This window comes from Micrasema longulum, unplaced genomic scaffold, assembly GCF_059751315.1.
Source record: "Micrasema longulum isolate JH-2025_06_02 unplaced genomic scaffold, ASM5975131v1 h1tg000461l, whole genome shotgun sequence".
Taxonomy (NCBI): domain Eukaryota; kingdom Metazoa; phylum Arthropoda; class Insecta; order Trichoptera; family Brachycentridae; genus Micrasema; species Micrasema longulum.
In genome coordinates, this window is record NW_028277659.1 from 1 (window position 1) to 13,353 (window position 13,353).

Consider the following 13,353-nt stretch of genomic DNA (forward strand, 5'->3'; position numbering starts at 1 on the left):
TCGAGAGAAAATGCGCAAATACTGATACAAGGGAATAAGGTATACAAGCGTTTCTCACATCTTATCAGAAACCTGTAGACTAAATCAGAGATGGGACTTATTTGCATATTATGCTTTTCATGGGTCATCAGTTTTACTATTATTAGTCTTATTTAGTAAATCATTTATTCCTGCATAAAAAATATCTGCCTTAAAACAGGATTTACCTAGTTAAGCAGACAGTATGTATTCCGGAATAGTCTATTGCATTGAAATAATACTATTATAAGAAAATGAATTGAAATATAAAAAAAAATTGGTGCATTATACCTTTTACCTGTAGCAAAGAAATATAATTATGATCGCACCCGAATCACAAGACCTCATTAGACAAATTATTTAAATAACCCGCAGGTTATTTACCAAATGCATTTTGTGTACCAATACAGTGACTATTGGGTGTACAAAATGGAATGTAAACAAAATGGTGCGAACAACTTTAGACGATATTTTAAGATAGGTGGATATCTCAACAGATACGATTTTTGGAATATTAAAAAAATATATAGTAATATGTTGAGCCACAACGTTTACAATCCCCAAAATATAATAATTATGTATTTTGTTGTTGCAGATTTCCTTGGGAGAGTGCTTTTACTGGAGCTGAAGTGACACCCGACTGTTGCCCAGAAGTTGTTGACTTCGAGCAACACATTACAGCGTGTATTGCTTTTGCTGCGAGACAGTATATTGCTATGACAGGAGATCAAAAATGGCTGGAGGTAAAGATTGTATTTTATTTTAAAATCTTGAAATACTCATTTCAAAAATAATTTTATGTGTTCTTATAAAAATACATGGTATATTCATTTATACATATTATACTATATGAGAAGACATTATCTTAACATTCCTCAATAAGATAAGGATGAGTATATTTAAAAAATAATAATTTACATTGTTCACATGTCACTAAATTTTTTCCAAGTTAATATATTTCAGCTAGATTTAAATTTGTTTTTCCAAAGGTTTTATCTTTTTTAATTCTTCGGGAAAGCATAACTAAACAATTTGTCAGAAAAACAATCTTGCATCTCTGACCAAATGTTGTGTTTTAACACATTTAGACTATTAAGAGGGAATGTTGACACTTATAATATGTCTTACCCTTGTTATATGGCCATGTCCCTGACAAGAGCGATGAAGATGTCCATTTCCAAATATATCTGTCAGAATATTTTTTTATTTATTTAAATCTTAAAATAGGGCACACATATCATACATATTGTTATGTGTGTTCTAATAATAACATTGCAAATATATTTAATTTATAAATTGTTTATCACATATGTCTTGACCATTATTTTAAATTTTGATATGTTTTTTTCTTCATAAATATTTTTTTCCATTTCGTAATACTTTTTAATTGCTTTAAATAAAATTGAATTTTGTGACTTTGCCTTTTTCCTAAATGGAAGTCTCCATTTTGTTCTTTTCTCTAGTATTGTGATTGTGTTCATGCTGGTTCCGATCAATTTTTTTCCAAAATTCTGTTTTTTTATTAGAGTTTATAATTTTATGAACAAATATCATTGTATTGTAAAATATTCTTTGTTTATATGTTAATAATTTCATTTCATTTACCATCGACTTTACCCTCGTATATCTGGTTTTTTTTTCAAAATGATTCTAAAGGCTTTATTTTGTAATAATTGGTACATCAATGGCTTTAAACATTTTCATAGATGGGGTGCTTATTGGCATCTTAAGAATAACTTTCAAAAGGCCCCGTTTAATTTAATTATTCGTTAAAGATGTGCGGCTGCAGCGGATTGGCAAAAGGCATACCTAGTATCCTTTTTTCATTTCATTTTTGCTTATGGTGTTTCTTAATGGGCTTATAGCATATTATACCCATATACTATATACATATATTATATATACATTAACTTTATGAGTTTGAAGTTTGAGATTCTATTTGAATTAAAAGATTTTCTATCACCGTATAAAGGTTGTGACAATAAGAAATGTAGGATTTGTTTTTCGAATAATACTTAAATAATTTAGAAATTTTCAAGTTTGTAGTTATCAATGTAACTTTATTAAATTACATTGATAATGTATGATTCATTATGTATGAAACACACTTTCGCTCAAATGCCCTACCCTCAGCTTTTTGTCATGACACTATCCTTATGTTGAAATTTTCTATGACATTTTGAAATAATTGGGGCTCTATTTCACTAATATACCCGATTATCTCGTACTTGAGGTCTGAAATTGTTGCTGGCTTATTAGCATAGACTTTTGCTCTCAAATTACCCCAAAAAAATCCCAGCAAAGTCAGATTGGCGGGAAATAATTAATGTCTTCACTTTAAGGGAAAACCGACCTCTGAACTTAGAGTCATTGTTTCATTCGCTGTGTGGCAGATAGCACGACCTGTCTTATTGAAACCCCATACGTTAGCATCTATACGACGCAATTTGGATTACTATTTAACTGTATAATAGCGCTCCATTAGTACTCGATCAAAAAATAATATTTATATTGGATCTGTGAAGTCTACGAAGTTTGGTACTAGATCTTTATAATACATAGGTTTCAAGGAATTTAATAAATTGGCACAAAAATTTAAAGTACCAATTTCAAAATATAGAAACAGGACGTGCGAATTGAAGAATTATTTTTTCCAGAAGTACTTTGAATAAATAATTTTAGTTTATCCAGAGAATGCGCATCTTGAACATATAACTTTTAATATTTTACCGTTTTTGCTTGTATATGTAATTTTTACTACTATTGAAATGTTATTTGTGTTTTTTTATACTTTTTTTAGCTTGTATACGTATTTTCAATACGTTTTTTTATAAAAAAAAAATTAACCTGTATTGGGTGTGCGCATATTTTGTTAATTAAAAAAAATAATTTTATTTTGTACTACTTCAGTTTGTTTACATACATGTAATTTTTAAACTTTTTATATTTTTTAAATTTTCTTTCCCAGATTGCATAATGTAAACATCATTTTTAATTTATTTCCATGCCTAGTATTATGTTTATTTTGTTATTTTTAACTATTTTTCATACCCTTTTTAATTTGTAGTATATCATAATTTTTATTTTTCTTTTGTAAATAATATCATAGTTTAAAATATAAAAACGTCTTTAAATAAATTTGCTATCTGTATGTCCCTAAATGAGTTTTTTTTTTAAACTCCCTGGGAATATTGTATAAAATTATGTATAATATGTTTTCAATTTAATAAAAAAAAGATTAAAAAAAGTTTCATATATCTAGATGTCCTTATCAAATATGACGTTTCTAAATTTGTCAGACAAAAATAGCCCACAATGAGGAAGTTCAGTGTCTTTTTTTATATTTTTATTTGTTATTAAACTAAGCCAAAAAAAAATTATTTTTATTAATATCGTATTATCAGCGCTATGATTTTTTTAAGTTTTGTATTTTTTAAATAAATCCGCGTGTGACGTCAGAGGTTGTTCACTGTTAGTTCTTCCCATTGGTCCGTTTGCGGTAAGCTAACCGGATATCCTTCACAGCTCTCACATCAGTGGTTGGTTCATATGAACCAGTGACGTCAATCAAAGTAGTGCGTTTTTATTAAAATATTTTTTATTATTTTTTTCGTACATTTTCAAGAAATTTTGCCGTACAATTTAATGATCTAATATTTACCGCGCGCAAGAAAACATTTTTGTATCCAATTTCCCGTAGGGCTGAAGTTCCTCATTAAAATCGTACACCTTCTATTGTGACACAGTTTTTTAACTTTTTCCCATTTCGTATATTTACTGAGCTGTAAAAAAATTTAGTAGGCTGTTCTATTTTTTTCTTTTTTACAGGAGAGTGGTTGTGACCTCACAAGAGAAATTGCGGAGTTTTGGGCCTCAAGGGCAGAATTCAACAGCTTGACTTTACATTATGACATCAAAAGTATGATATTGTTTACAACTCTGCATTTAATAATAAAACTTAATGATAATGCAATTCTCATATTTAAAGTCAATGCATACCTTATGTTCAAACATGACCCAGAGTTTGTAAAAAAAACCACTTTAGCTGAATTATTGATGAATATTTTTTTATCCCCTTCAAAGTAATCACCATTTTAGGCAATACACATTATGCTTATCGTAGGCCGATTTCAGAATGGCTTTCAACTTCCTCTGTGAATTTTCTTTTATCACCTCGATCGAGTCAAAATAACAATGTTTTGAGTATGTCCAAATGCTTGCAGACTGGCTGGATTTTCTCCCTAGGGAGATGTTCATATTTAAATTTGTTGCAACATAGAGGGAAAACATTTTTATGAAGGGAATATGGGAGTCTTGGCATTTACAGGGCTTATGACCTGTCAATGGCTGGTTTAAGGACCTTTGTATTCTAGAGCTCTTAAATTAATTTAACGCATAGATGGAGTTACGTTATGAAAATAATAACGTAAATCGAAGTTCAACAATGTTTGAGTATGTCCAAATCCTTGCAGACTGGCTAGATTTCCTCCCTTGGGAGTTGTTCATATTTAAATTTATTTCCACTTAAACCAGCCAATGACAGACTTAAAGTAAATGCTTAGGCTTCCATATTAACTTCTCAATAACGTTTTTCCTCTCTGTTGAAATAAATTTTAATATAAACAACTCCATAGGGAGGAAATCCAGCCAGTCTGCAAGCATTTGGACATACTCAAACATTGTTGAATTACTACCTGGTAAAAGAAGAAGTATAAAAATTGGAAAATTGTTTTCAGGCGTTGCCTAGTAGGTGATTTGGTTCAGCCGGATGAATCTCACCCGCATGATAAAGGTTTCAGCTCTTTTACTTTACAAAAGTCAACAGATGGAAGAGTTGAGGAAACGTGGATGTTCAAACATAGGTAGAATGGTGAATGTTACACAGTGTGTAAAGTGGCCAATTAAACCAGTCAATGACAGGTCATAAGCCATGTAAATGCCTAGACTCCCATATTCCCTTCTCATAAATGTTTTCCCTCTCTGTTGCAACAAATTTAAATACGAGTCAAAATACTTCAGACCGAGAAAACATTTAACTTCCACAATTTTTGAGAAACTTTGGCATGGTCTCTTGGATTTGGCTCAGTTGGCAAGCGCCACTCCAAAGATTGTTGACCGGTTTCCACGGCATATTCATACACCCACGTCTCATCATTCGTAATGATGCTGAACGACGGTATCGTCCATGGAAAGCTCTCTTTAGCGCCAGATTTGCGTTGATGTTTTAGAAGAAAATTTAGTAAAATTTGCAGAATACACCAAAGATCGACTCGTTTACGACTACAAGGAACAAACTACACTACATATCGCGCGTAAATAAAATTGACACGTATGTCTATGACAGTACTGCCAACCTTAAGAAAACATACCAATATCTTGAGCGCGGTTCTTAATGACAAATTCCGGATAGTATATAAACATAACAGTATATCAATGATGTTAACATTTTAGATGTGATGGGTCCTGACGAAGATCATCCTAATGTAACAAACTCGGTGTTTACAAATGTAGTAGCAGCTTTAGCCCTTTACTTGGGAAAGTAAGTAGTAGCTTTATTTATTTATTTGTTCTTACTCAAGTCATAATAATTTCTAAACTATCAATGTTTCGATTCTATGGGACCTTAGACCTGTGCTGAGTTAAGGCGTAAGCAAACTAAAAAAAATACAATTCACAATAAATCACGATACGTACAATAATTCGCTATGACTGCATTGTTACAATAAAAATGGACAAAGGATTGAGAAAGTTGACCGCTTTGAATATTTGGGAGTTCACATTACTGAGGATGGAAGCATGCACAAAGAGCTCGCAACCCGGCTAGGAACTGCTGGAGCAATTTTTGATATGATGCGTGTTGTTTGAAACTCTAGTCTATACTCGGTCAAAACTAAATGCCAATAATTTAACTCTTGTATATTGCCAGTATTCCTATGTGGATGCGGATCTTGGCACCTTACCAAAGCTCAGAACATCAAACTTTTTAGTTTTGAGAGTAAGTTCCTGAGGAGAATATTAGGTATAAGGTGGTTTAAGTCCGAGAATGAACGCAGCAGCCTCCTATAACGAGCGTCTTGAGAATGCGGTGGTGGACCTGGCTTAGACACGTGCTGCGCACGCCTCAGGAGAACCTAAACCCAAGTTGCCTCTTCTTTAAACCTGCGAGCTCACGCCGTCGTGGAAGGCCTTCAATGACGATCTTTCCGGAACTAAGGGGCGCTGGATTGACGTGGAAGGAGGCGAGAGTGCTGGCTGGCGATAGGATCTCCTGGAGGCAGCTGGCGATGTCCACATGCTCCACTTAGGAGCGGATGTGGATAAGAAGAAGAAGGTTTAACAATAAAAACGCCTAGTTTTAGGCGTTTTTAAGTGACTTTTAACTCATTTAAATAAACTTTGGTTTCGTTTCGGTCATCACTAATATGTATACCTACATAAATTCTAAAGTTCCTCTTTTCTTCCAGATATACTTCCTGCCTCTGCAATAAGAGTTCTTCGATTGGCGACAACTGGGCCAGTATTGCCTCTCGCCTGACCCTTCTATATGACCCAATCTTGGACTACCACCCCCAATTCGAGGGATACGAGAGGCCTACAGCCATCAAGCAGGCAGACGTTGTCCTGCTTGGCTTTCCGCTGCTGTTCAAGATGAACGAGTAAGGTCTAATGGTTGTGCACGTCCAGAGAATTGAACAATAAATTAGTCAGAAATCTAAACAGGAAACACCAACGTATATTAAACACGTCATTCACTTCTTTACTAGCTGCTTCTCAGGTTTAGCAAATAAATATTGAGTTGCCCTCTGCACGCGAGACGAGTTCGCAAATTACGATTCATGATACACATGCAAATATTCGTGTTAGAAAGAGAATACATATTTCTGCTGGCACTTTTCTGCGTCGCTAGGCAACAACCACTTTTTTCTGTTATTTTATTACTTTATTTTAGCTAAACTGTTGGGATCGGGAAGGATATTCTAATACGAGCCAATCAGGAACTTCTCAGCATTTGCTCATGTGGAGAGGAAATCACTTAAAACCCTTCAGGAGAAGCCGGCCTGTTGACAGTTGTCAACAGGCCTTTCGTCCCACTAAAAGAGTATTCGGCATTTTGTTACCTACTTTGGTTTATTTTACCAATTGCCTACACTAAATTGATCATGTATAATACTACCTCTTGCGTGAGTTCTTTATTACCTATCACCGATGGGATGTCGCAAAGATCTTCACCTAGGCTTTTGCATCGCGCCTCCAGCTGTTGTATTTGAAAACTGAAAAAGAGGCAATGCATTAACAGGTGAGGGACATCTTGAGGAGTTTCATAGTCGCATGAGCAGCTGTCGATCTCGGAAAGCTTGAAGCAATGCAGGTAGCTCATGAGCCCACTATGACCCGTGAGAATTTGGGTGAGCTCGTAGCCAACTTTCTGCGTTCTCCGGAAATCATGGGCATGGAAAATTGTAGGGAAGAACGTTTTAGTAATACTTCCGGTAGGTTCACTCAAATAACGATCAGGCAACAGTCATTTGATCTTCCCGAATGCAGAACTAATTTACCGTTGATGATGCCTGTGGGAAAGATGATTGGTCTGTTCAACAGTCTACCAAGGGAGGTAGATCTTTTCTATTCTGGAATTACTAGTTTTAGACTCTACTACGTATACGTTCATGTACCTATATTTATTTTGGAGGATGGTATATAACCTAAAAATTGAACGTGAGAATTGTTGTTTATTGGCACAAAGTTTATGAAATCTTGGAAGCAATGTAGAGAGTGCCACTCCTATCTCCTTTTCGACTACTAAACTGGCTTAATATTTGGTTTTCATTGCAGCCAGAGCCGAATAGCCCGTTTAGCATAAATAATACGTTACAAACGGTAGAAGTACCTGCATTTCTTTGCAATACATAGATTCATACTCTCCGCTAAGATTTTTACATTTTACATGATCAGGTCGACGATGCTAAACGATTTGATGTACTATGAGAACGTGACGAGGGAGAATGGTCCTGCTATGACGTGGAGTATGCATACCGTGGGACACTTGCGGCTTGGGAATGATGACCAGGCCACGAGGCTGTTTAGCCGCAGCTACAAACCTTATGTCAGAGATCCTTACAAGGTAACATAACTCGTTAAAGTTATATAGAGATCATCATATTGGCGGCTTCCGTGGTTCAAAATAATTTGTTTTTCCTCCGTGGTGTAGTGGTCAAGACGCTTGACTCACACACGAAAGGTTCCGGGTTCGATTCCCGGTGAGAACACAAAAAAAATTTATGTGTATTTTCTCAAGCCTGGGTGTTCTGTGATGTAATTCACCACAGTAATTGGGCCTTCTGGCCTGTTGTGGTGCAAAAATAAGTAAAATAAGTCAATCATATTTAGAGACATTTTGATATATTGATCTGATTGGGATCCACCAAAAATAAATGTTAATTGCAAACATTAAAATTTAAAAACACACAAACTAAAACATAGTATATTCCAATTTTTGGTAGTACATGCATGCTCGTTGAATGCAGCCCCGGTGTAAATAAACAGACTCAGTAACTATGGGTACGTTTTCAAGTAACTACTTTTTTTATTATTTTACTCTAAATAAGTCAATGGTTTAAACATATTCGTACTTTTGTTTTGTTGTTTAGATATGGACAGAAGCAATTGAACCTGAAATCGGAGCCGTCAATTTTATTACCGGGATGGGAGGATTTCTACAAGCTTTGATGTTTGGCTATGGAGGGCTGAGTATTTATCTAGATAGATTGGAAGTCAAGAATCCACAACTTCCGCCGGATACCACCGAGCTCCATATTCACGGTAACGATACTTCTGTCCCTGAGAGTATCCAGAACAATATAAATGCAATTTTGATAGCGTTCGAGTAGATCAGCGTTGCCAACCTCCGCCAAGTAAAAATCGGTAGATTTTGATAAACAAATCGGTAGATGAATCATCAGCCTAATTGTAGGTAATTCGCACTACTAATGCGCTTACTAGATGCACTCTCGTACAAGCATTACTGCTACCCATTGTAGATTACGCTGATGTTTCCATGACTGATTTAAGCTGTGAACAACTCGATAAACTTGAACGACTTCAGAAAACATGCATAAGGTATATTTTTGGTCTTATGAAATATGACCACATTTCTGATTATCGTAGGCAACTGAAATGGCTCAAAATTAGACAGCGGAGAGACTGTCACTCTCTTTCACTTTTCTTCAATGTACTTCGTAGTCCGTTAGGAGATATTTCCTCCTTTCCTCTTTTTTAATGATGATGATGGAAGGAAGAGAAATCAGATAAAAACCTGCGCAAAATTTTGATATATGCAACACTATGTAATAAATTAATAAATAGAAATAATGTAATTTGGAAATACAATTCACATTTTATTTTCATACATCTCGAGTTTATATTTATTTAATTTTTAACATTTTAAACAATTTTTTTAACATTGGCAGGATTATTACTAAAAGTTATGTAGACGTAAATTCCATAAACCATTTTCTTGGCAATGTATCCAATAAGGTACATATAACCTCATTTTTTTTCATGAGCTAAAACATCATCATTCCATGTCCGCTCCCTAGTTGAAGCATATGATATCCACAAAGAGCTTCCATTAATCTCTATCGGCTGCCAACTCCTTCGCGTCCTCCTAATTCAAGTTTTCGTCCCGAAGCTCTGACATAAACTGCCGACGTACAGTCAGCAGTGGACGTCCAGGACGATGCCTTGTATTGTAGGCAAGCGTGTTTAACGCTCTCGGGAGGCATCCGCAGTTTATGGCCTAGCCAACCGTATCGCCTACGCTTGGTGACAGTTGTCACCGAAGTTTGCTGCGTTTGTTCTCTTATTACTTCATTCCTCACAAAGTCAAATCACCGCACAACCGAGATTCTTCTGAGACGCCTATTCTCAAAACTCAGAGTTTTGCTGTTTCGGGCCCTAGTGAGGTTTTACGATACGCAACCGTAAAGGAAAGTAGAAAAACATTTGGTTAAAACTGATTTACCATATTTTCCAACCTTAACTACATTATCACAATTGATCGCGTCACTAGGCAGAAACTATGGACGCTCGACTTACTGGTTCGCGGAAATTGGGTTATCTTTACTTTGTTTTCCACCGAACCCTAATACAAATTACTGCAATCACCTACCTTGTACTGGGGTTCTGGCACATTATTGTTCGAAACTTCTCTCGCGGCAGGCAGGGTCAGATCCTGTGTTCAGGAAAGGCACTTTTTTTTTTTTTTTTTTTTTTTTTATATAGGAGTTGCTTTATTATTTACCTTGCTTATAATATACAAGGTTTATATTTCAAAAGTGGATTTTTCTGCAATTAAATTTCTTTAAATTGATCTAAACTGTTGGGATCAGGTGGGATATACTAATGTGGGCCAATCAGGAACTTCTCAGCATTTGCTTATGTGGAGAGGAAACCACTCAAAACTCTTCAGGAGAAGCCGGCCTGTTGGCAGTAGTCAACAGGCCTTCCGTTCCACTAGAGGAGTGTTCGGCATTTTCTTCCCTACTTTGGTTTATTTTACCAATAGCCTGCACTATATTGATCATGTATAATACTACCTCTCGTGTGAGTTCTTTATTACCTATCACCGATGGGATGTCACATAGATCTTCACCCAAGCTTCTGCAGCGCGCCTCCAGCTGTTGTCTTTGAAAGCTGAAAAGGGGGCAATGCATCAACAGGTGAGGGACATCTTGAGGAGTTTCATCGTCGCATGGGCAGCTGTCGATTTCGGAGATCTTGAAGCGATGCAGGTAGCTCATAAACCCACCGTGACCCGTAAGCATCTGGGTGAGCTCGTAGCCAGCATTCTGCATTCTCCTGAAATCATAGGCATGGAAAATGGTAGGGAAAAACATTTTAGTTATACTTCCGGTAGGTTCACTTAAATAACGATCGTTCCAGACTTGAAGGGTTCTGCTTCTTATTTTCCTTTTGGCAAAACTGAGCGGGAAATCGGCAAAATCGGGGGCTGTCTTCTTGAGTGTAGCTTCCCGAGCCTTTTCGTCAGCCTTTTCGTTGCCAAGGATTCCGCAGTGTCCCCGTATCCAGCCGATGTACACGTCCTGGTGTCTGCATCGAAGCTTCTGGATATCTGTTCTAATGTCCATTACAATAGGGTTGACCGAATTTCGGTCAGTTATTGCATGGACGCCAGATTTGCAATCTGTCAGGATCGTTATTTTCTTCCATCTGTTTGGTGGTTTCTTCAAAACATAGACCAGGGCTTCTCTGATCGCAAAGAGTTCCGCCTGAAACACGGAGCAGAAATCGCCGAGTTTCAACTTTCTCGACGGCAGCTCTCTGACGCCATCGTAAGGTACAAACGCTGCACCCACTTTGCCGTCCAAGAGACTGCCATCTGTGTAGATCCTCAACTCTTCCTGCGCCGTCCCAGGCAGAACCTGATCATCATAGCCGTGATCTATCGGATAGCGCTCCGCCGGATGAGGAAGTGAGAAATAGTCTCCCACTCCCTGGTAAAGGCACTTGTCGTTTCTTGATGATAATATTTGATAACAGACACAGTGAATTATTGTTCGCTAAAACAAATTATTTGCGATCGCGCTGGGATTATGAAAAAACATGTTCACTCGGTGACAGTTCAATTGTTATTTTGTTATTCTTTTGTTGTATGCGTTTGAGTAAAGTATTATTATGTCAAGCCGGAGACAAAAATGTGGTACCTATCCACAGTAAGGATCGCAACATCTTAACCAGGGCCCAGTAGGCAACAAATAAATTTCATGTGTAACACACATATAGTAAATGTGGCGTAACTAACAATTTATAATGAACTTCCATTAAAACAAAAATATCTTTTTGTATGGGATTCTGAAGCCTTTTAAACTAGAAAATGTGTAAAAAAATTGTTCGTTCTGCCAAGATAAGAATTAAAGTGACGTACGTATATATATAAAAAATGATCGATGTATTAACTATAAAATTAAATAATTGATTGTCATCTTTATTGTCTCTTTCAGGAATTAAGTATTTAGGCGCAGTTTTATCCCTCCATATTGATGAAAAAAAGGGGTGGATATATGTGGAAGATATGGATCTGAATCGCAGAATATATATTGAAAATCAGCACGGAGTATTAATAATGCTAAACATTGGAAACTCGGGTAAGATGTATTTTTCTTTGTTCTGTATTATTTACTTTAGAATGAGGAAGTTCAGTGGATTTGTTAATAAACTACTAAGCCAAAAAAAATAATAAATTATGCATCGTATTATGATCACTGTGATTTCAAAAGATTTCATAAATATGAAAATGTACCGTCCGTAACGTCACAATTCGGTGAGTTTTCCTGACATTTAAAAGTAGAACCCCGTATCCGTCAAAACACCTATGACGTTTCAAAATAGTTCAGGCAGCCTTCGAGGCGTTGGAAGGTTCCAGGTTCGATTCCCGGTGAGAACACAAAAATATAATGTGATTTTCTTCGAGCCTGGGTGTTCAGCGCTGCAATTCACCACTGTAATTGGGCCTCCTGGCCCGTTGTGGTGCTAAAAACAATTATAAATAATAGTGATAATAATTTATATTCATTTTTTCACACATTTTCGAGAACCTTATGTACAATTAAATACTGTCTAATTCTTACTGCGTGTAAAAAAACATTTTTTACACCCAATTTCCCGTAGCACTGACGTTCCTCGTTACATTGAGACATTCCAGTTTAGTAATAAATAACATTTAACATTAATCATAATCGAATTAATTTGTTGTAGTTCTTCTTACAACGGGAGATACCTACAAAATACAACTAGCTAAACCTGGAAACTGCTCTGTACCTTTGGATGTGATTGGACAGAGTGATACAAATACATTTCAAAAGGACCATGGCTCAAGTTTTACAGCGGACAGTAATTTTTTCCTATGAAGAAATTAATTAATGTTATGGTGATGTTCCGCCCTTCATTTGTGAATGTGAATATGATACAGCTATGGAATTATAATATACTATAATTCTATGGATACAGCACGAAGCAAATAAAATATTCACAATTTGAGATTTGAGTATGTCTAAATCATTGTATCCAGCTTTCCCCCTTATACCGCACAGGAAATAACATACGATAAAATAGTCATGACTCTAAAAATTAGAATTTGCCGAAGATCCTAAAAACTTAATTGACATGACATGTCTACATAATACCATGTTTTTATCACCGAGATGTTTTTAACTATCGGCCCTTATCGTACCATACATAATATTTTTATATTCGTTTAAATAAATTAGAACATCAGATTAACAATAAAACATGGGCATACAACTATTTTTTTTAAAA

General features: G+C 35.8%; 1 protein-coding gene across 1 annotated transcript; it reads left to right on the top strand.

Moving 5' to 3' along the window:
- On the top strand, positions 1–13,074 carry LOC148281445 (protein-glucosylgalactosylhydroxylysine glucosidase-like). The gene is made up of 9 exons (XM_088226682.1): positions 1–39; positions 614–761; positions 3,847–3,937; positions 5,470–5,557; positions 6,483–6,674; positions 7,972–8,140; positions 8,667–8,838; positions 12,039–12,182; positions 12,793–13,074. The coding sequence occupies exons 2-9, from the start codon at positions 735–737 to the stop codon at positions 12,942–12,944; spliced, it is 1,035 nt and encodes a 344-aa protein (XP_088082808.1). The 5' UTR covers positions 1–39; positions 614–734; the 3' UTR covers positions 12,945–13,074.
- Positions 13,075–13,353: the final 279 nt, after the last annotated feature.

Excerpts from the sequence above, each read along its gene's own strand:
- LOC148281445 (XM_088226682.1), top strand. The coding sequence starts at position 735 with ATGACAGGAGATCAAAAATGGCTGGAG. Across the intron at positions 8,141-8,666 it reads ATGTCAGAGATCCTTACAAG|ATATGGACAGAAGCAATTGA; the intron begins GTAACATAACTC and ends TTTGTTGTTTAG. Across the intron at positions 8,839-12,038 it reads CACCGAGCTCCATATTCACG|GAATTAAGTATTTAGGCGCA; the intron begins GTAACGATACTT and ends TGTCTCTTTCAG.